This window comes from Varanus komodoensis, unplaced genomic scaffold, assembly GCF_004798865.1.
Source record: "Varanus komodoensis strain SLA01 unplaced genomic scaffold, ASM479886v1 scaffold2, whole genome shotgun sequence".
Taxonomy (NCBI): Eukaryota; Metazoa; Chordata; class Lepidosauria; order Squamata; family Varanidae; genus Varanus; species Varanus komodoensis.
Genome location: NW_025335568.1, coordinates 59871950 through 59899022, shown reverse-complemented (window position 1 = coordinate 59899022; position 27073 = coordinate 59871950). Strand labels below are relative to the sequence as shown.

The 27073-nt window shown below is 42.0% G+C and overlaps 1 protein-coding gene and 1 long non-coding RNA gene across 16 annotated transcripts in view; one reads left to right on the top strand and one right to left on the bottom strand.

Annotated features, from left to right (window-relative positions):
• BCL2L11 (BCL2 like 11) overlaps positions 1 to 14968 on the top strand; it is a 37853-nt gene extending 22885 nt beyond the window's left edge. For 5 of the 7 annotated variants that reach the window (XM_044429488.1, XM_044429489.1, XM_044429485.1 and 2 more), the window contains one exon: positions 8817 to 14968. In XM_044429488.1, the coding sequence (XP_044285423.1) occupies positions 8817 to 8841 (25 nt within the window). In that variant the 3' untranslated portion in view covers positions 8842 to 14968. The remainder of the gene's footprint in view (positions 1 to 8816) is intronic. The other 2 variants (XR_006414631.1, XR_006414630.1) reach the window with 2 other exon arrangements.
• LOC123023099 overlaps positions 1 to 27073 on the bottom strand; it is a 189157-nt gene that overhangs the window by 18644 nt on the left and 143440 nt on the right. For all 9 annotated transcript variants that reach the window (XR_006414632.1, XR_006414638.1, XR_006414633.1 and 6 more), the window contains one exon: positions 18908 to 19026. This is a non-coding gene — a long non-coding RNA (uncharacterized LOC123023099). The remainder of the gene's footprint in view (positions 1 to 18907; positions 19027 to 27073) is intronic.

The following is a 27073-nucleotide window of genomic DNA, read 5'->3' as shown; positions in this document are numbered from 1 at the left end:
CATGATAGAGGTGTTCAAAATAATGCACAGTGTGGAGAAAATGGAGAGGGAGACATTTTTCTCCTTCTCCCATAATACTTAAAACCTGGTTCATCTCATGAAGCCGATTGGTGGGAGGTTTAGGACAGATAAAAAGAAAAGTACTTCACACAGTATATGGAATTAGCTGCCCCAGGAACTGCTGATGGTCACAACATTAGATGACCTTAAAAGAATCGTGGATGGATTCATGAGGGAGGAGGCTGTCAGTGGCTACTAGGCTTGCTGGCTGTGTGCTCCTTGCTTTAGCAGGGAAGGCATGCCTTCATACTTAGTTGCTGAAGAGCTTGGGTAAGTGGAAATCTTGCACCCATCTTGCATAAGCGATCTTGTGGGCAGCTGGTTTTGCACCATGTTTACCGAGTGCTGGACTAGGCAGACCTTTGGTCTGATCCAGCATGGGTCTGCCTGCCTTCTTAAATAGTAGGCAGAGCTTCGCAATTAATATATTACTTTTTTCCCAGTGGCTCATATTTAAAAGGCGGCTAAGCTTTAGTGTTCTTCAGTGCATGTTGGACTTTATGAGCAGTATGCCTGAGGAAGTCTTCAGTTGCAGTAAAGGATATACATGTTTACTAGTCTTGCTCCACTTATTCTAACAGGAGCTTAGTACAGAGAAATTAAGCAGGTAAAGTTCTTTTTGGCTCGAAGATAAAATGGTGAGGAAGGCTTGGGATTGCTGAATCTTAATTTGCCAGATAGCTATTGAAGGCAGAAGAACAGGTCCAGTAGAAGAGAGTCACCTTCCTATTTGATAGGTGCACAAATGCCTGAATCTACTTGCTGCTGTGGTGTGGTGACACGGCAGGCAGGTCGTGTGGTGACTTGCTGCCTGCTAATGCTTTTGCTGAGCAATCCTGCCTCCCAATGTGTGAATTCCTTATCACTGCATCACAGTCACTTTGGAATCATGATTGCATATAGTTAAAACAAGAGGACAGTTTTTTTCTATTAAGGACTGTATTTGTGTTTCACAATGCTTTCTAATTCTCTGCTACTGTATAGAAACAGGATAGCACTACACATTTGCAGTTAGCACAGGACTTCAGCTTCACTGCTGTGCATGTACAGACATGTCTGTTCTGCAGTTACTACAGTCTGATTCTTCCTGTTTCACATGTGCTGAAAACTATCCTTCAGCAGTTATTTAAAATTTGAGATTCATCTTTCTGTCACTTTTGTGTGTGACAAACTGGTTACTCGCCGGTCTCCTTTCCATCTCTTTTTCATTACTGTTGCATTTCTCTTGTCATTTTCTTTCTCCCCCATGAATGGTGTATATCTGTCATTAGGCAAAGCTAGCAAGCCTTAACAACCTTACTTAGAAGTTCATACATTGCCAGTGCAAACTGATCTGTGACAACAGTAGCAACACATCACTCTTGTTTTTTTCCTGCAGGGGTTGGGGAATATTTGCAAGCTAGAATTCTCTTAAGGAATTCCCATCTTTGTCTCCTAAAATGAATATATGGGGGAGGATGCGGAAGAAAAGTGCTGGATGATTTCTCTCTCTCTCCACTCATAGTACTGACCTAGGAAAAAAGCTTAGGACATAGAACAGTGAAGGAAGGAAGGGTTAAGCTCCCATCTGCCACTTCTCTCTTCCAGCTGCCCCCAGATTATTTGCATTACTAGTTAAATCTATGTGAATGATATACCAATTTTTTCCAGACTGTAATTTTCAGCTTAAGAAATATTTCCTCAATACTGTTTTGCTTCCCGTTAGCTATTTGTTTTGGCTAAACATCTCTGGCTGTTTAGTATGTTTTATATTTAGCTCCTTCCCGTTTTTCACGCCTTTATTTTGGACTGTGTAGCTTTCTTGTTCAGCTGGCAAAGCATCACACACCTGATTTGTTACACACCAAAATAACATGCAGAAGGGCTGTTCTGTAATGAAATGTTGTGATGTGTCATTTGGTTTACTGGGTTTTAGACAACCTTTCAGTTTCCTCATTCATATCTGGGAAACTTGAGTAGAATGCACAACTAAATGTTACTACTGATAACAATAGTAAACTCACAAGAGACCTCTGAAAGTGCGAGTGGCTGTCAAGGTCTGTTTTTGTTTCCTATGCACCTGTTTCCCTGGATTGAACTTGCAGATTGTTTTGATTTGAGTATTTCTTTTTGCAAACGTCATAGAGATGTAGAAGTGATGAAGGCACAGAAGTTAACCCTTGAGAAAATGGTTAAGAGAATTGCAACTATTCCACTGTGGATGATGTGTGTGCCTGGACACTCCTCATGTTCCTGTGCCTCTGTGACCTTGAAAAATTATGCATAGTCTCTGGGACTCTGGGACATAGCAGGGACTCTGAATACTTACTACGCTATTACATAGGATTCTAACACAGTTAACACTATCTTCTGAAACTTTACACTGGAATTAAGTTGGCCTTGCACTAGCGTTTCAGGCAAATGATTGCTGCACAATGATTAGCATTTGGCTAACACTCCTTTCTCGCAGTCTGTTGTTCTGACATTTTGCAGTAGCTATTTTTCCTTGCCCTTTTTTTATTCCTTTTCTAGCTGCTTATGTCTGTTCAGTTACACATTTTAACTCCTCTTTCTTGCCATCAGTTCAAATTTCAGCCCCAGTCCCATGGTTTTATTATGTAAAACAAGTCAAATATTTTAAAACATTGGCTCACTGAAGCCTTTCTTCTAATCTGATTTGAGGCATATGTTGACCTGAATTGTCTTGTTGAAGGGAGCAAGATTTTGCTCAAAGTCCTTGGTTTTTTTGGCCAAGGCTACAGACTTGCTCAGCTGTTTTGGGAATTAAAACAGTAGAAGAAATGTGGGAATGCATGCCCTGGCCTTGTTCCCTCCAGCCCCAACCTCCCTGTGTTGATGGGGAAGGTAATAAGAGAAGTTATAACTGCATTTGGTCCTCAACATGCATGCAGTTCGGCATGGAGAATTTTAACTGCATTCAGACAGACATTGTTGTGGGTGCTGGCCTGGGTCTTGCAACCAAGCCATTTGAAGGAATGCCTTTCTCTATATGGTCCTACCTGGCCCCTTAAGATCTTCCATGGAGATCCTTTTCCTGGGAACCTCCCCCCACCACAGGAAGATGGCTTTCATTGTGGTTATACCCTGGCTCTGGAACATGTTTCCCAAAGAGGTGCGTCCGGCACCACTTTTTTTTTCCTGGTGGCTGGGTCAGGTGAAAACCTTTTAGTTTAACAGATGCTGTTTGCTAACTCTATTCAATCAGCGTGAGTTGGCAAGTTTTGTGTATTTGGATTTGATTGGTTTTTAATGTTTTGTAATTGCTTATTTTATTGTAGTTATATGTTTTGCTTGCAAACTGCCCTGAGAACACTATGGGCTATGGGGCAGTGAAAGACAGACAGAGTTGACCATGAAACTGGGTGACTTTGCACTATTATTGGCACTTAGCCTAACCTACCTCACTGGTGAGAATAAAATAGAGAGAAGGAGGTTAATGTGTGCAGCCTCAGCTTCTTGGAAGAAAGGCAGTATATAAATGCTCTAAAACATGACTATAGCCTCTTTTGGGGCCTTCTCCATCAACAGGAAGGGTGAGGAGGATGTATTCCTATCTCTCCCCACAGTTGCAGTTTCTGAATGCCTGTAGAGGGCTTCTCTCTTTGGCTTCTGTCTTGCTTTGATATACTGCAGAGGTGGGCAGAAGGTAGATCTCCAGATTTTGTACCTCAGCTCCCAGATGCTTCTGCCAGCCTGCCCAGTGATCAGAAATGCAGGGAGCTGAAGTCCAGAGCACCAGAGACTTACGTACTTTCTGCCCATTCTTGTTGTCCAGAGCCCTTGAACAGCCACCTTTTGGGCTACACAAGGAGGATTTATGAATGCTAACAGACTATTACTTTTACAGACATGCCCATGTTCAGGGAAAACCTGTAAGCTGATTTTCTGAATTGGGGCAGTCTTGCTTCCACTTTGCATTGTCTGGATGGCTACAGGCTCCATTCCAGCTTTCCATAAACCACTCATCACAGTTCTTGAAGGATCCTAACAAGAAATCCCTCCCTCTCTCCTTCCCTCAAACATACCTTCTGAAATCTTTCAGCAACTATTTTCCTTTCTTCTCTTTTTGTGTACACTAAAGTGGCATCTATTTCTAATAAAGCTAGATTTTGCAGTGTAGCCTGTTTGCAAACTTTATTTGGGATTAGACTGAGATGATTATACTCATTTCTTTTCACCTCCGAAGTCTTAAGTTTCATTTTTTTCTCTAGAACTTCCCTTCTGCAAAAAGTCTGCAGCTGCACGTAATGACTGTGTACCTCCATTTGTGTATCATTTGTTTTTACTGAGAATCAGTCTTCCAAATATTTTATGAACTGATTTCAGAAGGCGTTTGAGTTGGTGGTTCTTGATACAATTCTTATCACTGATTAAAAAAAAACTTTTTGGAAGAGTTTGCGTATCACTTAAGCTATGAAGAATGGAATAGTGCACTACTTCCCTTAGAGAGGTTTGGCTACTGGGCAGAGTATAAGTATAATAAATTGATGAAATAAACAAATCGAATAGGTGTTACTAAGTTGTTCAACATATGTTAGATGGTTCTTGCTTTCACTGCTCTGGTTCCCTCTTGCTGGACTTAACGTTTTCAGCAGATACTTCAGCATTGATGGCCCATAGTTTTGTAGGTTCGTGGGTTATGATTAACATTGAAGGGAGCAATTCAGCCCTTAGCTTCTGGTTGGCTAACTGTGGTTAGGAAATCAGTATTGCTGCATATGCATCACTCCTAAAATTAGTGCTGAAAAAAGCTGGACTAGTAAGAATAATCTAGGATGATTAAGCATTTGCTGAGGTTTCCTGTTCATTGCCCATAATTAGTACTGCTCAGTCAGTCACAGTTTAACAAGGGTGTTAGAAGCGGTTTTGTACTGTGCATTCCCCCCCCCCCCCAGTTACTTTCCAAATTTTGAATGGTAGTTTTTTTTCGCTTCACCCCAACTTTGCTCCTTGGGTCATTTGTGTATTTTCCGTGTACTCTCTTTTACTGCTGTAAAAATAAAGGGTTAGTATTTAGCATTCTCTTCAGTAGAATGTACATTGACAGCCACTATGCTTTCCACATGGACAATGAATTGTGTATGTTTGCTCAGGAGTGCATCCCAGTGTCTTCATTGGAACTTCCTGCTAGCAAGTGTTTATAGAATTAGAGTTACACAGGTGTGTTTATGTTCCTGTTGTTGCCCTTCCAGCTGCATTTGAGACATTAAGCTGAAGCATGTCAGGGACAATATGTCTGGTTCTCTCATCCTTCTGCAAATTCCAAGAATATTTGTGCTGTTACGTATCTGTCATATTTATATTCTACTTTCTATGGGTTACAAGGAACGCAAACAAGGGGTTCACATGCATCCAGGCTTTGACCAAACATGCTTTGTTTCATGATGGTTGCTTTATATTGTGGTTTCAGACTTAAGTGTTCAAAGGAAGGACTGTAGAGAATCCACAAGAAAATCCAAATCTCTTCTTTCCTTCCAAATCAGGAAGTTGTAGCTATATTTTGTTAGGTATTGTCCTACAGATATAGTGTCTTTGTGGTTTTGGCCTGGTTCACACATGTAGAGGGGAGGTGACATTTTTCACAGTTAAAGTGACAGCATGCTCCCTCTTCTTTGCCAGGTGTATGCGTGCGGCAGGTGCTCTGTGTGAGTGATTAATTTGCATGAATCTTTCTTTTTGAGAAGGGCAATCACAGGAATTTGGTGTCTGTGCAGGACGCCAGTAACTCTTTTCTCTGTATGTTACCTGTGCAGAGCTGGAAAGGGGTTTGTGTGAAGGCTGTACACCATAGAGAGACAATGTCCCTCTTGTTTGAAGTGGGTCTTGGATTAATCATTAAGATTACTTTGTTGTTATTTCAATCTTTTATTTGCAACAGCAGCAGACAGACAAAAATAGGGGAGCAGAATATTAAGCATTTCTGTTTAAGTTTTTGGTGTCATTACTATCTTTTTTGGCAAACCAAAAGACTTCATGATGAATAATAGGGGATATCATATCTTATTGATCTTATTCAGTCTTTTTCTGCTGCCTTTGATACTCAAGTCAGGCTTGTCTTGGAAGGGAACACTTTCATTCTTCCCTCCCTACAACCTAAAATAAACCATTTACTATTTTGAAAGTAAATTTATGAAAGGCTAATTTTGGAACAATCCCTTACATCTAAGATAAAAATTGAAGACTGTTATTAGAGTGCCTCTACAGGAATTGTGGCCACAATACTGATTTCCTCCCATCATGTTATGTTGAGTTAGAGGGGAAGTTCCATGGCCTTATCGTAATCCCATTAGGTGAGTCGGCTGCTGCTGCTCCTCTGCTTCCCTTGCTTAGTCTCTGGAAACTCAGCTACCTTCTAAGCAACTAAATCTTGGCTTACATTAGAAAACTGAGGGAAGTGTCTCATGGCATGTAATCGTTTACAAGAGAAGTTGTATTTTCCTCTGTGCATTTGTTTAATGCATTTGGTGCATTTCCCAGTTGAAACAAATGCCAGTATCAACATGAAAAATAGTGTTGTGGTGCTTTAAGTGTAGTTGATATAGTGTGGAATCAGATATAGTGTGCTCTAACCCATGAAACCTAATGTCACTATAAGTACATTAGGTTATCTCATATGTGCTTGTATGAGGGATACGGTTAGAAGCATGTGTTTGTAGCCTGTGTCATTTTCTGATGTACACATGTAAAATATTGTATACCTTAGAAACATAATGTGTGAGGTGCCCTTTAGTTATCCAAAACAATGTTTTATAAATAAAAGTAGAAAGAAAGATAACTGTCATAAGAACTACATCCGGTTAGCCTGCTTGTTTCCTTTCAGCATGTGAGACACCATATGTGCCGGCCATATTTGTGTTACGTGGCTGCATCTCTTCTAATATATCTGCTTGCATATATTTATATCCAAACTGAACCAGTGGATATTTACACAGGTGGAGTCACTTGAGAATAATTTAGAGGTTCACTAGTTCATTAGCTCTGGCACAGATTGCCTATAGCTTTATTTAGGTTCTTGGCACAAACTACACCAAATCACTGGTTTCTTAGATAAATTATAGCTACCAGATTTCATCCTTTGGGAATCTCTAACATTTCTGGGAGTCAACAATTTAGACAATGACACAATTATACTCCAAGAATACCATCCTGTTTTTGGCTTCTCTTTCTTTTTTCCTTTTCTGCGTGCACTGCTAGATCTCATAAATTATATACCATTTGTTTCTTGTAACAAACCTCACATTAAACTTAGTGGTAGTGAATTAAGCACTGGAGAACAAGATTAAATATAGTGACAGTTGCTCAAGACCCAGTTTTAAAGATGCCTAAGCATTTGCTTCTAGTTACCAGTGTATAGAAAACTGAGCTAGCTCAGGGCATGTGGTTAGTTGTGGAGGGAGGCATGAACTTTTCGTGAGCATTCCTCTTCAAGGTAGGTTAGACCAGAAGGTGGAATGCAAGAACATCACTGCACACAGTATGCGGAACTTGATGCAAGAACTGTCAGTGAATATGAATAGAATGTACTCTGTGTGATCACAAAGGGCATTAACGCACTGACTGGTCTGTAAATGTGTTTACTTGGAAGGTCTTGTTCTGGATTGAGGCATAATGCTGCTGTTTATACCCCCACCTTTTTATCAGGCTAAAGGGTCTGCTAATGCTTCTTATAGAAAGGATGGGGGAACCTTTGATTCAGCCGCTGTTGTTGGATTGCAGCCTGATGGGATTTGGGATCCAGTAACATCTCAAGCGCCACGTTCTCCCATTGCTGTTACAACAGAACACACTGTTATTTAATCTTGAATGCTTAGGTAAGGTACCCTGAATCAAGCACATTTGACCTGATTTGCATGTAAGGACAACCCATCAGTTTAAAAACCAGTGAGTTGATGAGGTGTGTGAATGGCTCCTTTATGTTATGTACTATTAACATGATTGCTGAGAGGTTTGTTGTTGGATTAACTGCTAGATTGTTTAGTCCCTGCATGAATGGTCTGGGTTTGGACATCATGTTCACCAACCTGTGAAGGAGCCAATCAACAGGTTGCAGAGTACAAGGCAGGAGAAGTACACATGCAGCAAGGAGCTTGCCCACTTGGACACAACAGCCCACTGGTTTTTAAGTCACTGAGTTATTGCTACATGCAAACAGATCCTTTATCTTACTTACAATCAATGCAGCTAGTAAGAGCTTGGAACACACTGCACACACTATCTTATCCTTACAAGAACCTTGAAAGGTAGACCGATGTTGTTACCCATTCTCACTAATTTCCCCCTTTTGATCTTGACAGTTCTACTTTTGGTTCCTTTCTATATAGGCCTGACATGGAATTTGCTGTTTTCAAAGTTGCTGCACACTGGGTTGACATTTTCATTAGACTGTCTCCAAAAACCCCAGGTCACCTTTTTGGTCAGTCACTGCTATCCCAGATCTCGTCACCTTACACTTGAAGTTGGAATTGTTTGTCCCAGCATGTGTTCCTTGGCACTTGCTTACATGGAACCACATTTTCCATTTGAATGCTCATCCTCCCAGTTTGGAGCGATCCTTTTAAAGCTTCTTGTATATGCTAGCATAACACTGGTACCATGTTGTGCTTTTCACTGGTGTAGCTGTTGCCATTTCTTCTTTGGGTGCCAAGTGCTTGTGTGCTAGCATAGCAATTCCTAGGGATGGCCTATAAATTTGGTGATTATTACTGCCAGAGAGGAAAATTTCATGAATTAAAATAATCTCTTGTTTCCTCTTACAGGGTTTCTTGGATTACCAAGCAGTAAACCATCAGATCATTATTTTGCGCCTGTTGCATTACATCGTCCGCCTTATATGGAGAATGCAGTGACTAATACTTCAAGAGGCAATTGGAATCGTTTACTTATCTTCAGCAATAGCAACCATGAACAGTGTCTCTGGATGCAGCTAACAGGCCCTTCCTGTCTTTAAGGGACATCCAGCAAAGTAAAAGGAGCTAGAGGACTCCATATCAGGCTGTGTTGGCTTTATTTCTTTTGAGAAAAGCACGTTTCTTTTTTCTTCTTAATGGAAGTTTCCTATTAAGAATTACAATGGATATTTGGAAAAATGGACTCCATTTTTAAGAAGTAGAATAGAGCTGACATCATTTGTTGTTGAAACTCTTTTTTAAAAAAACCTGTAATATAAAGCTTTCAAGAAAAGCATTGCATCATGGTGTGTTCATCTTTGGAAACATGTAAGTTGCTCTTACATCTTGCAGTGGAATTGACTGAGCCAGCTACTTTAAAGCTGCCTAAGTTTTTATATTAAAGAAGACTTACTGTACAGCTTTTAAAAAAATATCAAGCAGTGAGAGACCAGACTCTGGTAACAGGTCCTCCATTCATTCTGGATGATTTTTCTGCACAAGAAAGAGCACATAATCCTTAAGGGAAGCTAGTGAGTGCAAGATTGAAAAAGTTTGAGCTGGCAGTTTTGGTTATTTAAAAAAAAAAATCTTCCATGCCGCCTAAAATTTAGTTCACCTTGTATGTCTTATACACAGAAGCTGGCAAAAAATATGTACACCCATCTGCTGTGCAAGCACCATTCCGGATCTCCTGTTCTGCAGTTTCCAGCTCTTGCAGCCCAGAGGGAAAAAGATTTCATTTCTTGGAAAATTGAAATTAAGCTGTGAACTTTTTAATGGTCCAAATAATGACACCAGATTGCCTTTTACAATTTTCTTCCTATATTATTTGTATAAACATGTATATTCTAGAACATATACAGAAGTGGGGGGTGGGGGGCATTGTAGCAATAAGTTGTTGCATGTGGGTGAAAGCAGTTCCTACACCTGTGCAATATTGCCCCAAGTTGATACGACAGGGTCCTACTGCATAATTCCAGGCACTGTTTTGATCCTCACATTGGTATTTTATTGTTTAAATCCAAGTTTGGGTGTCATTTTTAAAGCACTCTGGACTATGTTATTGCTGCCTTTATTTCTAAAGTATATTGTAATGAGAGATGACCTAGCAACCATAATGTGGAATGTATAAAGACTACTGACTTGCTGCATGGGTTTGAGGTCAACAGCAGCACAGTATTCAAATTAATCAGAGGGTCAAAACTCCAGAAGACAAAGCAGGCATAGTAGTTTTCCCTGTTCTATGATGATCTCAGTCAGTAATATGCTAAGAGAAGAGCAAGACTCTGAAACAACCCACAGCAAACACCTAAATCGTTTAACCTTAATTATGCAAATTATACAAATTGTTTCTGTAAGCCATAGGGGTACAGTAAGAATAGTAATTCCCAAAGTACGGATTGGGGTCCAATAATGGGCCAGGGCTGGAGCTGCAGGACTGCTTGAAAAGTAAGTCATTATCTTGAATGTCTGTTGGGCAGGTAGAAAGCCACACAACCTTGATTCCCATCCCACTCCCTTTCTCTGCTAATACATGGTAAGAAATAACCTGATTGAGGGAAAGATTCACTAGATTCAGGCTAGCAGTGCACTTGCTGGCAAGCTGAGGAAGCTGCCTTTTACCAAGCCAGATTCAGTATTGGTTCATCTGGGCTGCCAGTATTGTCAGCCATGACTGGTAGTTGCTCTCCAGCCTTAGGTGGAGGTGCTGGGGCATGAACCCAAAACCCTCGGCATGCAAATGTGTGCGCTGTACCACCGAGCCTACAGCCCTTCTGTCCCTGTGCCCTTCCTGACTGAACAAAGTAGAATGCCAGGACATGTTAATTAGTTCGTTCCTTAGTTACAAGGAGACTGCCAGCTTGTGATTTTAAAAAAAAAAACAGAGAAAAATAGGTATGTAAAAGTGAAACATGTCTCTAATTTTAATTCAGGGAGGAAAGTTAGCACTGCGTCCCAGTTATAAAAGGTTTAGGAGACGCTGGTAAAGCTCTAGTGAGAGCCCTGAAACTTTTCATGGAAATCTTACCCAGCCCTCTTTGCCTGTGGAGCAGCAGACGCAGCAAAGACATTTTCAGGTTTATCTTTGCATTTAAAGGGCTAAAAAATGCTTTCCAATAAGAAGCTAAAATTCTCAGGACACTGAATTCTACACCCTACAGAAAACAGATCAAGAATTGGGGGATGTGAACAGCCCTTGATCTTAAATAAAAGATAACCAAATGACTCGAGTAAATGCTCACTGACATAGACTGCAGGTAGCATTTCGCACAAATGTGCACACTCACTTCCTTTTTATTAAAGCTTTTGCTTCTGTGAAATCCCTGATCACACTTCCTGATTTATTAATATACTTACTGTAATCCTGTGTGTGTGTATTCAGAAGTAAGTCCCAGGTAAGAGGGTACAGATTCCAGCTTAAACTGCTTCAGTGTTTGACTCTTGAAATGGCATGGACGGTAGTAAAAATTTTAAACACGCAAGTTAATAGGTGATGCATTTGGCAAAAGCCCAAATTTGGAAGTGACAGTAATTTTGTAGGAGGAAAACTAAACAAACTGTGGTTAACCTGTGCTGCACCACATTATGGTAAAGTGGATTGTGTATGGATTTCAATCAGTTTTTGCTTTGCCATGTAAGGTGAAGCATCCTGGACTCATTCATGTTTATTTGAAACTTTTCCTGTATGTCCCCTATTCTGCTCTACTGACATTTTTTTTTTTTTTTTTTTTTTTTTTTGCCCATTGATCAGTTACATCTACTGAGGCAGAGAATTTGCATGAAGTAGTGGATCATTTCAGTCTTACTTGAAACGTGCTTCCAAATGCTACACCACCTATTTCTGGTTTCACCTGCACCACTGAAAATGTCATGACTGCTTTCAAACAGTTGCACTCTTTGAGCTATGTTCGAGCTGTTCAACAGTCTATTACATAATCCAGAGTTTTGTCAATTGTAAATTTGCGGTCTCCGTATTGTACAGTACATGCTGGATTTTGCTGTCTGTTTGGAATACCTGGAAAGGTTTTTCACTTAGTAAAGGCATATCTCTGTAAACCTCCTACCAAGGCCCAGAAGATAAGAATACACATGAATTACTGCCTGGGTGCCTGATAGGTGAATGGTAGGGTAAACACTGACAGTTTTGAGATAAAAGAGGAGGAAAGATGAGTCTGTTCTATTCAGTCCTTTGCTCCCTCCAAACAGACAAGTGGCTCAGTCCAAGCAGACAGCAGAAACTGGCACTGCACGCATAATTCTGAGTAGAGTATTGGGAACTACATGTGCATTTCTTAAGTTTTGGGTCCAGGGCCTTTCCCAGCCTGGGTGCAAGCATCCTCTCTGTGCTTGCTGTTCCAGATTAAGCATGGGCAGAAAATGGGGGAAGGCTATTTCTTCATATGCATGGCTCTTGTTAGATCAGGCTGTTCTTCTGGAGGTAAAAATGACTGTAAGGCTAGCAATGGTATGACCTTGGTAGCTTTGTAGGTTCATTAATTTCTCCTTTTCTGACTTGGGTCAACAACTTTGCATTTTTAATTTGTCTTGTTTCTTTATCCCCAAGCAAATACTTCAGTATTGCTGACAGGATTTTGGCCTGTACAATTGTGTGTTATCCACAAAAGGCTGATGTACTGAAAAAGATAAATGATACTGTGTAATAGGAATTTTTATAGCATTCCCCCAAAAAAGCCAGGGAAACATAAAGATGGCCTTTTCTATTCAAGCTTTAACAATGTTGATACACAGTTTTTAACCCCACGACCACTTGCCCTGGTTGGGAGTTTGCCAGTAATCTTGTCTATACACCATAGGAATTTAGACATTCCATAATTCAATTTGATTGTGTTTTTAATGGGAATCATTAGAAGGCTCTTTGAAGCAAAACTGCTTCATGATGATTATTGCCACTGTCCCAATATGTTGCTTTCTAAAATCCTGTTTGGAACTAAAATTCATCCTTCAGAACTCGCCAAAGCACATTTTCTATTTAGAGAAAGAACCTGTTGCTCTCACTTGTTTATTTGGAGCATTCTAGTTCTAATTCCTCTCTGTGGTTGGGATCCAAGGAGCTCAAGGCCTGTACCTGAAGCAGGAGGCTCATTACTTGCCTGTGCTCCTTGGCAGTGGCTATTTAGGGTGGGAGAGCTTAGTGGAATAAGGAGCTGCTGTGGGAAAGGGACCAGGTGTTTGAGCAGCAGCTTCTGTGCAGCCCTCTGGACCCCACCCAATCTTCCCCCTTATAAGGCTTGGCTGGCCCAGTGCCTTGAGATGTGTACACATTCATATGTGTTAACTGCTAGCATGGGAGTGCAATTACCTACTGCCATGACTTTAGCAAATCTATTGTAAGCCTAATATTTTTAAAATTCTGTGAATTATAATGTAAACGGTAAATGGCAAAATATTGGCACTGTGTGGCCCAAACCCAAGCTCTCTTGTTTTTCAAGAAATCTCTACCAGACATTATATAAATGATTTATATCTGTATATATACATATCTATCTAAAAAAGCTAAATCAAACAGGACCCATTTGGTTTTTCATAGTTCAAAGCAGGTTTTGTGCCTTGACAGCCCCACTTTGTCCATAGCAGACCTGTGGGTTTTTTAAATCTTTGTGTCAATGTATCTAATCATCTTGTCTACTAGAGAGATTTTTTAAAGTTTTGTAGAAAAAAAATGAACCTGCCAAAACCTTTTGTGAAGAATTTTCTTTGGTTGTGGAGAAACCAGATTAAAATTTCTTCCTAGAGAAGCTGCATTTACTCAGACTTTCTGTGCTTGCTCTTTCTTTCTTTGACTGTAAATACTGCATATTTATTAGATTAGAGCAGTTGTTCTTCTCATCTGAGCCAAATGTCACCTGTGCAATGTTTCCTCTTTTCTTATTATGTCATGTAAATTTTTTTGTATAACAGCAGAAGTAAATTTCTTTAATTTTTTTGTAGAATTGACCTTGTTAAATACTGTAGATCCCCTTTTCTTTGTAATTAATGCACTCTACTGTTTCATAATGCTGTAACTTGTAGAAATGTATATTTATTTTCTGCTTATTTAAGTTCTTGTAAAGTCTTTTTTCCTTTTGAGTTTTACTTCGTATATATGGAAATAGTGATTGATCAGTTTAGAGCACTGTCTACTAGTTTCAGATAGTTGATGCTATTTAAGGTATCATTTAAAACTCAGTGGTTTTCTACCATCTCTCTTGCCACCTGCCCTCTCTTGCTAAGGTTTTCAAATACGAAGTGAAGGCAGAGATGGGGATTCACATGTGTGATTGAGGAAGAATTGCACATGCTCAAGGATCCAGCATCTCATATCTGTTAGTACTTTGTTCCAAGTAGGTCTGGGGACTGAAGTGGCTTGTAAGGAAGTTTTACTAAAGCAACGTGCAGTGCTCTGAGCTAGTCAGTCTTTAAAACTGATAAATATGTCCTGAGAACTCACGTGCACACATTCATTGTGTGTCCACAGGGAACTTGGCTTCCCCCAGCACCCAGTCTTGAGAGTAGGTAAATGTAGAGAATTCATTAGATGCCAGTTCTTACAGCCTTGGTGGTGCTTCCTGTTTTCTCCTTCAATTGTGATTCCATTAAGGGCTGTTAAGACCTTATCCCTTGACCTCAGTTTACATAGCACAGGATATGGCTGTTACCTCATGAACAAGAAGTACTTGCAGTTTACCCAAGAACTACTAAATTTTTAGAGGATGAGTGAAATTTTGCACCCTGGTTTAAAGACCACTAGTTACTGTATGGCAATACATCAGGTACAAACATCATTGTAGCACTGATCTTGTACTGATTAATCACTAATGTGTTTGATAGAACCCAGCATATGTAGCATTTTTAATGCAGTTTCCCTGGCTTACTTGTGTTTTGCACTGATGAAAATTTGACAGGGTAATTGCCACTTTACTTGTGCAATACTGCTGTAAATAACTGCAGATCTTTTTTTTAAGATGCAATCTTTTATGTTCTTAATAATGAATTTTATATGAATAAAACTTCCAACTATTCACTGTGTTCTTTATTCATTGTGAATTGGACTTGAGTATCCAGATATTGTATTTGCATGGGAATTTAAATTTTCATGCACCTCTTACAATGTACATAGTCAAAAGACTCATGAAGCATTCAAGTAACAGGGCAGTTTGGCAATGCCATCTCTGATACATCTAGGGTTGGATCCAAATTTAGACAAATGCAACTAGGCTGACGAAAAGAATTTTCCCAGCCCTCACTTTCCAGGAAGCCCTCCAGTACCATAAAAATGGCACAGCAGCTGAACGTGCAGGGTGGGAGAGAAACCAGATGGGCATTACTGTGAGCAGAACTGTTCCATTTGCAGAAAGTACCCACTGGATTGAACCTCTATTGCTGGAGTCGCCTACAAAACATGGCAATTAATGCAATCCATGGTAAGTAATTCGCATCTGAGAAAAGGGTAAAGTGATAGTCTTGTTTGTATTGTAGGGGAGAATGTTGATTTTAACTGGAGTATGAAGGTTACAGAATTAGGAATCCTGTGGAAAAACAGGATAGAGAAATGGTCTCCCTCTCTCTTATTAGAACATTTAATATTTTATTTGCAGTTCTAATGAAAGGAAACTTTGGCTGGATGGGGATGTGACAAAGTGTATTCATAATCACTGTTTATGAAATCATTGAAACACTTAACTGAAGGGCATCCAATTTTATTAGTGGAGGTAAGAGAAACCCAAGGAACTATTTCTTCACTAAGCATAAATAATAAGGAATGCCCAAGTTCAATGTGCAATAGCTCCTAACTCAAACATCTTTAGAAAGATGCACAGTGGTACCTCAGCTCACGAACACTTTCGTTCACAACCAAATTGTGTTGTGAACAAAAATTTCATAAAAATTTTAAGTTGGGTCATGAACTCCGCATTGGGTGGTGACCATGATCGCGGCCGTCTCCTGCCCCCCCCCCCAAATGGGGAGATGGCCATGATCGTGCTGGGGGTGGGGGGGGGAATGGCTGCGATCACACCTGTCTCCTGCATGAGTGCACCTGTGATTGTGCCCCTTTTTCCTGCAGGAGCGCAATCACGATCTTGGTCATCTCCCCCCCCTCCCCAGCATGCCCGCATTCACACCTGTCCCCCCCCCCCCCCAGTGCATTGGGATGATGGGCGCGTGCAGGGGTGGAAGGGCTCGATCGCAGTCGTGCTGGGGAGGGCAGGGAGATGGCAGCGTTCGTGCTGGAGGTTGGGGGGTAGATGGCCACGATCTTTGTTGTTCTGTGTCACTTTGCTTCACATTTTTCTGATTAAATATATATATATATATGTATGTATGTATTTACAGAATGGATTAACCTTATTTACACTGAATCTTATGGGGAAATTTAACTTGGCTCATGACCATTTTGGGTCATGCCCAGAGTCCTGGAACAGATTAAGTTTGTGAGCCAAGGTACCACTGTATTGGACAAAGGAATGGAGTTCAGTTTCATCAACAGCAGTTGGCCACAATAGCTGAATGACAATTACATGTCTAGAAGAAATATGTTTGTGATTACCAGATGCGAGAGGCAAATAATAAAGGCCCACTCTCAACTTCCTGCTCGTATGTTTCCTGGGGGCATGGACTGCCTTTTGGAAAGAATATGGCCAAATGTGCATTGTTCTGACCCAACAGACTGCTGCCTATGCTTTAAACAACTACAATATGAAACTGTCAGAGCCATACAACGGTGGAACCAGCTGCCTAGCAAGGTTGTGGGCTCTCCCACACTAGACACATTCAAAAAGAAACTGGACCAGCCATCTGTGTGGGAAGGTGTAACTTGGTGCCCTGCAACAGCAGGTGGTTGGACCTGATGGCCTTCCAATGCTACTGTTTTATGATTTACTACAAGTTTGTGCGTTAATAATCATGATTTGAGTGGGGAACCACAACCATATCCTGTCTAGTCAACTTGCCCCAACTTTTTTTTAAAACTGTTTATTAAAACTGTAGTACAGGTATTAATCAACACTCTTATTATCAAAACACTCCCTTGAAATTCTGTTCTGCCCCAACCCCCAAGTTTTTCTTCCTCATACTAATATAAAAGGGCCATGTTAAAAATAAGGCAAGTATGGAATGCTTAAAAGAGAGGAGAAACGAAGCTAACAAGCAGAGATGCTCAGTTGGATCCCAATTTAGGCATCCTTTGAGTGGACCCATTGGCTCTAATGGGTCTGAAATTAGTCATGTTCCCTTCAAATACCATTGAGTTCAATGCTCTAAACTAGGCATTATTAAATCTGCACGAAGCCAATGCCCATAATGTGCAATAATTTATAAAGGAACCTCAGATAGTTACAGAAAATGGTGGTGCTTTTGTTCATCTGTTTTTCTAATTTTCTCTTTAAATAAGCTCCCTGTTCATTCACTATCATTAGCCAACAAATTTTTCAGACAACCCTTCTATATTAATTTGGTCCTGCTACTTTGGTCTCATCTTGCAACCTGTAGGCCATCCCAACTAGGATTTCTCTTTGATATGCTCTAGGAATCAAAGAATCTTAAGGGTTTCAAAGCAGATTTAGCTCTGGGCAAGTTCTCATTTTTCTTCCCAAAGATAAAAAAGCAGCTGTGCAAATTGCATTAGCGCTGCCCTGCTGGGTGAGGAAAGAGTTAATCCCATTTCTCCAATCTGAATTGCACCCCCACTTTGTTATTTGCCCCATGCAGAAAGCCTGTTCGATTTGATAGACCAAAGGGAGTTTAGAAGATGAGCCCATTTTTATTAAGAAAGCAAACGAAGACACTGCTAATGTATTGTTGTATTGTTGTAAGCCGCCCCGAGGCCTCGGCGAATGGGGCGGCATAAAAATGATTTAATAAATAAATAAATAATCTCACTCCACTGCTGCAGTCCCAATCTGATTTTGGCAGGGGTGCAGCATGGATAAAAACCAATGTTAAAAATGGATTTTTAAAATTTAAATCTGTTTTTTATTTAAATTGGATTTTTAATTTAATTTGGATTTTTTTAAAAATAAAATGCTTTTTGAGGAAAAATCTATGTAAAGATAGTTTTCTGTTTCAGATATATTATAGTACAAAGGTTATTCACCATAAAATAAGGATTACTTTTTAATTATGTAACATGAGGCTATATATTCATACAATGTTTACATTTTTTTGGTAAATGAATTCCATATCCAGTTTTCTGTAAGATTCCAGGGCAATTTTTCTCTCTAGAAGATATTATCACAGATGCTTGGTTTTACATTTCTCAAAACTGTGAATGTGTGTGTGCAGAGATCACATGCCTCTTTGTCACAGCAAAAATGTTACTAAAGAAACATACAGACTTGAGAACAAGACCTTAATCCCATTGTTCCTTTGCAACTCTATGTACACAGAATCAACCCTTTACCTCTTAAGTGCTACATTTCAAAAAATCCAATGACTAGAATGAGGTTGTTGGGAGTGGAATAGATCTGCACAAGAAGCGAAGTGTGAGGAGGGAGGGGCAAGCAGTAAAAAGGAAAGCGAAGTCTTCTGAGCAGAATACTGCACACATGACTTTAGATCTTTTTGTGTACAGCCTGAGGTTTATCATATTATTCTTTCCCTGGAGGAGAAAACCTATAAAGGCAGCAGGCCGTAAGAGACCCAGTTTGGAAATATTTTAATGAAGTTCCTCTACCTACGAGTAAGGCAGGCAGGCATGCAAACCCATGATTTAAATCTTGTCTTACTGACTAGTGATTTAAATCATGATTTAAATCGATTTGGTGCAAGGGTGGCTGCTTTTACTGTTGGGACGAGGAAATGGGAGTTTTGATTATAGATCTCCCAGAATTATGTAAGTTTTGCAAACATGTTGCTTCCTTAGTGACCCAACCTTTTCTAGCTCAGGGCAGAAGATTATAGCATTTCACAGGAGCAAGCCATCATGATTACGATTGCAGTAAGAAACCAATCGCAACTCTTACCTCTCCTTCATTAGAACAGACAACCAATATTGTTTTCAAGAAAATTCCAACTCAGTAGATCTTCTAAAGAAGCAGCAATTCAGTGACCAGGAGGAAGGCTTTCAGAACACTGCTGCAGCCTGTAAAAGACACAGAGAAGAATTTGTGTATCCTTTGTTCACACCCCAGTCTGTGGTGTCTTGAGAGCATCTCCTCTGGAGAGCTGAAAAATGTGAAGAAAAGAACAGCCAAAATGATGCAGAGGCTGAAACAACCCCCCACATGAGGAAATGCTACAATGAGAAAAAGTTGAGTAAGGGGAAACATGATAGGAGGTGTACAAAGTTATTCATGGTGTGCAGAAAGCAAATTTTACTAGAACCTGGGTGCATCCCATGAAGCTACATAAGGTGAGATTCAGGACAAATGCAATGAAATTTTTCTTCATACACTACAGAATTTTATATTACAAAATGTAATGATGGCCAACACCTGGGTGACTGGACACACTCATGGCGGGTGCGGCTACCAATGGCAACTAGTTCTGGCAACTATACAGCACCTCCAGTAATAGAGTCAACAGGTCTATGTAACACCAGTTGCTGGGGGTCATGAAAATGAGGGTGTTCTCATGGCCTACCCATGAGCCACTGATTGGCTGCTGTGTGAACACAGTGTGTGTGTGTGTGTGTGTGTGTGTGTGTGTGTGTGTGTGTGTGTGTGTTGGCGGGCGAAATGGCCACTGGAAAGGGTAATAGAGGAGAACTGGTGGAAAATTTTAAAAAATGCAGCTTCTCCCACCAATCCTCCCCCTGTATATACCCCATATACCTACATTCCATCAACGGAGAAACACAAAATATTGAGTTCCACCCAAAATGTGTAAAAGCCTGTCCAGGCCCAGCTACAAGCCTGCCACATCCATGCAAGGTCTCTCGGGTGCAGTAGGGAACTAATTTGTATTGCTGATTCTCATTAATTTTGCGTGGTGAAGGAGGAGCGGCATGCTTGTCGCATCCAGTAAGGCTTTTCTTGAGCTACTTTCAGTTTGTCAGCAGCATCCGTCCCTAAGAAATGCACCAGCAGCTCCAAGAGGTCCATGTAGCCAGGAAGGGCTTTATGTTCTCATGCTATGTCCCCACACCCCATATTTGTAAGTGTTCATTGACAGGCGCACCTTTACTCACAAGGGATCATCTGCCTATGGGTTGTGTGCATGGAACTAATTGTAACATGTCAAGCAGTGCTTAGCTGGATCTTTGCCTTCCTTTGTTGATTTAATGAAGAGCAAAAGAAGTCCCTCTCCCAAACAGGAATGAACCAGACTTTGCTGCCTTGATATGAAACTAACAGGGTGACCTCATCAGAGAGCCATCAAGCAACTTTACAAAGTTGTTTTTGACTGCTGCTTACCCATCTTGGTCTGTTCCTAACCACCCAGAGGGCAATGAGAGTTAAACTGTAAAAGACAACTCAGAAGCAAACAAACAAAAACCTCCTACCAGCCACACAGCTAAACCACCAACCTCCAAAATTAATTTGTATTAAGTTCTGGGGACAACATTACTCTCATAAGGGCTAATTATTGTGATTAAATCTATGCAGGCATCATAGATATCAGAAGAGATGTGATTGGATTTTTCATTCTTTTATGCAGCTTGTTAACCCTTTTCTGAAATCCTGGGATTCCCAGATTCCAAGACTTTCCTGGAAGCTTTTGCTGTGCATGCTGTCTCATCCATGGAATTTTACAGAGGTACCAGGGTTGTCATCTTCTCCCATATTTTCCTAACATGTCATTCTTTTTTTTCTTACCAGAAAATCATCCACTAAGGAGAAGGAAGACAAGCTGCAAGATGTATTTTGACTGGTAGTACTTACCAGTCTAGAAACACCTTACATCAGTGGAAACAGCTAGTGTAAGATGCATGAAATGAGGTTTCTTGATCAGTATCTTCCCTTTTTGTGGGTGTGGGTAGAGAGGAGATAGGAGAACCAGCACCCTAAAAGTGCTCCTTAACCTACAGGCCACAGAACCAACCACCCAATCTGCTCACTGCCTCAAAGCTGCGTGTGCCTCGAACAGAACTCCAAGATGTGGGCACACAGGTCACTGGCTCAGTTTGCTAAGCGGCTGCCTGTTGGCGAGGGAAATGGAGAGGAGGGACAGGCTCTCATTGGGCCTGTGCGCACCTTGCTGGACAGCAGCCTGTCTGACCTCTGGACAGGCTCCTTCCTTCAGCCTGGAGACTAAAGCAGCTTCCCATGATCCATCAGCGTTACCAGGCAGCCACATTTCTGGGGCCATGTTTGAAAAACTGGCCATGGGCGGTGGTCAAGAGAGAATGGGCTGCTGCTTTGTTCGTGCATCAGAAGCCCCGTGAGGCAGGACTGCCCCACAAACTGCAACAGAATATAAAGGAGGCGTGATACGGCAGAGTGGTGCTTTTCAATACTATACAACCCAAATTGTGTTTTTCAAAGGCATGCAATTTACACCAAGGCCAATAGTGCAGACTTTCAGGAAGGCCCTGTAAACTATACTCTTTTATTTTGACCTTCTCCTGAGCACATTGCATCAGACTGCATTGCAGCAGTATTTTATTTTATGCTAGCTTACTGTTTTTTCAAATATTTGTTGCTGTGTTTACTACCACACTGCTTTTACGATGTCGGAGTGTTTTTTGCTGCCCTGAGAGGGTTCTTGCCCTGAAAGGCAGCCAAGAAAAGATGCATGTGCAACTGACTAAACCAAGGTAAGGACTTCCCACTGCCCTGTTTCCCCTGCTTCTTTCCATTTGCATTACTCACTGGGTGGACTGAGGCACAGGCAGCATCAGGCACGCTTCCAACTACACGAGTAGGGGCAGGCCTGGGCCTTTTGGCTTGGGCGGTGGGGACTTATCTACCACCTTCACAGCTTCCGGATGCTGCCTATTTTAATGCCCTTTCTCAGTCAGACCCAGAGGGTGAGGGGAAGCCAAAGGCAGCTTGTCAATATTCTGGATTTCAAATTACTGCATCCTGACTCAATTAACTTGCATTTTTTTTAGACTCCACATGCATTAAAGAGCAGACAGAAGGACTCCTAGAAAGGGTGTGTGAGCTGCGGCTCCCTCCCCAAGAGAGGCTTCTTCACATGCGTGAATCCCAGAGGAAGCCTGCCTTTGCCATGCGCTGTGCCTCTTATACAATGTGAGGCTTTCTTATGGAGCATTGTGTACCTAATCACAGAACACTTAAGCAGAGATGTGGTGTAATGCAGGGGCCCCTCACCTCACAGGCCACAGGCCACATATGGGCAACCAGTTTTTGACAGCGGCTGCAACAGCACTTGCATTCCACGAAGGCCTGTCAAGCCTCATTTCATAACTACGCCGAATGGGGAAAGAGTGGCTCTGGTACGTGATGGAGACATCTCTCCATGGCCAGGCACTCACCTCCTGCAGGTGCTAAGGAAGCAGCAGTCCATGGTTGCACAATCAAGCACTGTTCACAACTCAGGTGTCCTCAGGTTAACCCCAGGTGAGCATTAGGACCTCCGCAAGAAACAGAATGAGTGGTGCAAACTGCTTCTTCGTGCATTAAGAATGTGATCCTGTTCAAGTTTAAAGAAACCCGGGGCTTACGGGGGGGACAGAGACCCTTTATTTCTGACTAAACATGCATATGAATGCACTTTAAGGGGTGTTTTTAGGAGTATACATGATACGTATGATTTAGATAAATTTCTGTTTGGAAAGATGCAGATAAACTAATACACATACACATAAACTAATCAGCAAAGAATAGGAACAAAGAACCTTGAACCACATTAAAGGATTCAACAGACTTAGTGTGGCATCAGCTTCCATGAACTAGAGTGTATTCCAGCCACAAAGTCCTTGGCTACCACACATCTCATACACGCCACGATGCCACCGGACTCTGCCTTTGCTGCAGCAGAACATGGCTAACCCCTCAAGCGCTGCGACTCACCTGAGGGCCAGAACTGGGAGTAGCTCCCGGTAGTGTCCAGCCCAGATTCCTTTCCCTCCTCACTGCATCTTGCATGCAATAGGCCTCATTTCAGACCCCAGTGCAGTCACTCACTCACAATATTCTACGGCTAAGATGCGGGGGGGGGGGGCTTTTTCAGTGAATCAGTTTCATCTTGGAAAAGTGCCATCAGGAAGAACCAGACGGAGGTGCAACTGGCCAACCTGGACAAGGACTGCTGAAGTTCTTTCAGCCTTCGGGCTGTATTTCACTGCGGAAAAGACCTGAGAGGTCACATGCCAGCATTGGATAAGGCTGAAAGCAAATGGCATGGGGTAAAAAGCCCAGCCTATTTTAATCTCTCACTGCCAGTGACAAAACCTTATGAGAGGCATGTCAGCCTTTTAGAACGAAAGTTTAGAACCCTTTAGAACAAAAACTGAGAAACTGCACAATTGTTGGTCAGTCAGGAGAAGAAGAAAGCCAAAGGAAGGCGACATGATCACAAGGGGAAGGCAAGATTTCTGCCCTGCATTTGTGGTTCTGCAAGCCTGATCAAAATCAGTACATTCTCCTATGACTGAAAGTGGCTCTCCAGTGCCTCAACATCTCAAGCAGGGCTTTGCCAGCCCTGTTACCTGAATAACTTAGCTGAAGATGTTAAGACTCTGTATGTGACTACTAAGCTACAGAGTTTCTACAGCTGTGAAAACTCATTGCTTTCACCAAATGGGCTTTTGGGGTGCAGTGCATTCCAATGACACCAGCAGAGTGGCAGCACTGCATGAGTTACTACATCTCAGAAGCAGCCTTGGCTCTATCACAGCACCTTCAGCTTTTCTGAACGGCAATGAGGTTTCTCGTAATAGGGCAGAGTGGCAGGTTTAGAAGTGGCCTAGGCTGTTTCTAAAGTTTGAGCCAGATTGTGCATATTCTCAACAGTATGACCAATGTTACACTCTGCTTGTGAATATGTTGCTTTGTTCCTGTAGTTGTTATTACTGTGTGATTCGTTTTCAGTTGTGCTTAAATTGTATCAGTACAGGTTGATTTACTGAACACAGCAACAAACGGGCAGGCTTTCTTCAGCCTATAAACTCTGCTTCTAATTTAGGTTGCAGTTGGATACTCCCTTACTGAGAATATTCCTTCCTGAGAGGAAGAGTTGGAATAGCTATTCCTGGTGGGAATGGCTCTGTCAGAGAATCACACCAGATAAAGGTGCTAATTTGTTCTTGGGGTTTTTAAAGCAGTATTAGAGGCAATGGCCAGGTTCAGGCAGGATGCAGATCTAATTAACCGTGCTGGAGTGCATATAGGGTCACGAGATGGAGGGAAAAGTCGCCAGCAGCTCAACAGAGCCAAGTGCCTTTCCTCTGTGGCCATTTTTGTATATAAAAGGAATAGCATGTTCAGCAAGTGTGGTACTAGGGCTGGTGTTCTGCTGGGAGATGCCTGGCCTCCTCGCCTCTGCTATTTAATACCGCTGACTGCTTAGAAGGCCAGGGCACTCTCTGTTTATGACTCAGTAAAGTCTGCTAAGCCTTCCGCTTTGCAGATTCCGTCTGCTTTATTCTACCACTTCTGCTGGATTCTCACTTGGAGGCATGCCTTCTGCCCCCGAGGTCAGAGAGTTTGCCCTTCCCATGCATGTCCTGGTAGCCTCACACTGAATCTTGCTGTACCAGCAGTGGCCCTTGATGGGGGATTTGGAGTACGTGCTACCGGCTGAATCAGGTGGGCAGCTTCCAGAGTGGGGGCTGAATTTCAGTAGTTAGCTGCTGCTTTTAGCTTTTAAGAGAAGGCAATTTTGTTCTTCCTGATGCTAAACTAGCAAATTTCAGCCACTCATTCAGCAGCATGAAAGGGGGGGGGGGGGGGGGTGTGTGTAAAAGCTCAGGGGAACCTGCGGGCAGCCTGCTGCCCACCCCTGCACTGAGTCAACATTACTGCACTATTGCAAGAGCCTCGCTGGTTATTCGTGTTTCTGAGCTAAACTGAAATGGCTGGGGGGGGGGGGGGGGGCGGTTGCCTTTAAAATTCTATAGCAGCAAACTCTCTTTGCTCCCAAGGGAACCATGGACTGCCGGCTTGAGGATCGGTGGCTACATGCCCCACTACCTAGACACTACTACACACCAATTCTCCAGACACAACTGGCATTTTTCTCAGTGCTAACAGGGGCAGGGGCAGAACCCTCCGTATAAAGCCCTCCGGGAGAGGGGCAAAGAGTTCAGGCAGCTTGCAAACAGGAAGGGAGGAGGTCTTTGGCAGAGTTGGGGGTTCACAGCGCCCAGAGGTTGCAGCAATCAAGGCCTCAGAAGCCTGTGCTGGTTGCACACTGCTGCCCTGTGGAGTCTGGCCCTGATGGGTTTCTTCAACGCTGTGAGGCCCAGTCATAAATTCCAACTGTTGGTGCCAACTCCAGTAGAGGTGGCCTGCAACATCTTCATTGTGGGCTCTGTTACCATAGGTGGGTGGGGCATTTTGGGGAGCTGCAAGCCTTTTTTCTGTCTGGACATGCACAGGACTGTTCCCTTGGAGTCTTAAATATACACTGTACGCACTTTAAGAAGGGAAAGGGAAACAGCAACTGGATGTCTAATTCTTTATTTAAGGAACCTTTTGAAAGGGAGTGAATGTCACGGAGTCGCAGCCTGAGAGGTCAAACCCAGGGGCTTGCTCTCCCGCAAGTGGATCTAGATACACACACCTCACACACACACACACACACAGCCAGGCTGACGTGCAGACTTTCCCGGCTCTGCTCCAACCCCTCCAGCTTCTGAAAATCTTACACAATAGGTCAGAGGGCCCCCCGCCCCGCTCAGTGTGGTGGGGGGGGTGCGGGGGCTAGAAAGAAAGGAGGAATCTCCCATATGACAGAAGCGCCTTCTGTGAAAGGAGCTCTCCCCACCTGGAAGTCACTCCCTGCGTCCAAGCCCAGGCCTCCATTTCTGGTTGAGCTTCACTCCCTCGAAAGTGCTCACATAGTTTACGGTATTGACTACTCTTTCCCATGACCTCTATCTTCTCAGGGCTCATACCAGTGCCTAACAAAAGCGTTACTTAGGGTGACTCCAGAGCTGAGCATGTCCTTGTCAAGACATATTATAAATATTTTAAATAAATAAATAAATAAGTGGTCCCAAGGAGAAGCTCAAGAAAAACTGGCTCTGTGGGTAGAAACTGGACCCTTGGGCCACCCCAAAATAAATGATGGAGGTTTAAAAAGTAAATCTCACTTTTAATAGGGCTGAAGCCTAATCACATGCAATTTAATTAATTCAGCATATGAGTGGCATATACCACTTCTTTTTGTTGTAACATTTCCAAAGCAAAAAAACTTGTTTTAAAGATGATGCCTGCATTGCAGGAGTCATCTTAGGATCCTGAGAAGAACCATTCCCCCTGTGTCTGAGAGAAAAACAGAAACCTTCCCATCTGCAGTTGCTTTTTTTAATAAACAGTTTCTATTGTTAAAATTATGTATGTCTGCCTGATTAGGTTAACCATTTATGCATCACCCAGAAGGAGGTATGGGGAGAGAGAGAGAGAGAGAGAGAGAGAGAGAGAGCACAAATTATAATTCACATCTTCCTAAAATCTGTATTACCTAATGTTTGCATCAAGATGCAAATATAGAAATAAGGATAATAATTTCAATAGAATTACAATACAACTCATCACTTGTTTGACCCAAACAAGCCAAACTTGCTTTAATCCCTGGTGTAATCTGGGGAACTATTGCTAGAAACTGTATGGGGTTTTTTCCTACATGCACAGGACTGCACCCTAAACAGTCTAAAACAAAGACCAACAACTGCGAAAACTACTGAGATTGCAGGCTCTAGATGTATTAAATAGATATGGCCAGAAGGTCTAAAAATGAAGCAAGATCCTGACTGGGTCAAAAGTAAATGTCTCAAGAAGGAATGTGGCAGAGGATAGCACAGCATTAGTAACACCTCAGTCATTTGCGCGCTGTCTAGGTCTCTAATTTGCAACATGTGGGTCTGGGTTCCCCTGAGAGCTGTGGGCAGTTGCTGAGCAGCTGGAGGTGGGGCAAGGAGTCATCTTTAAGCTGGTAGAACAAGCTGCATGAAAAGAGAAAGAGACCTGATTTTCAAGAAATGTTTACTTATACTGGAAAGCTCAGCCTCCCATTCTGGCTAAAAAGAACCCAGCTATTTGAGGAACTCTGCAAAG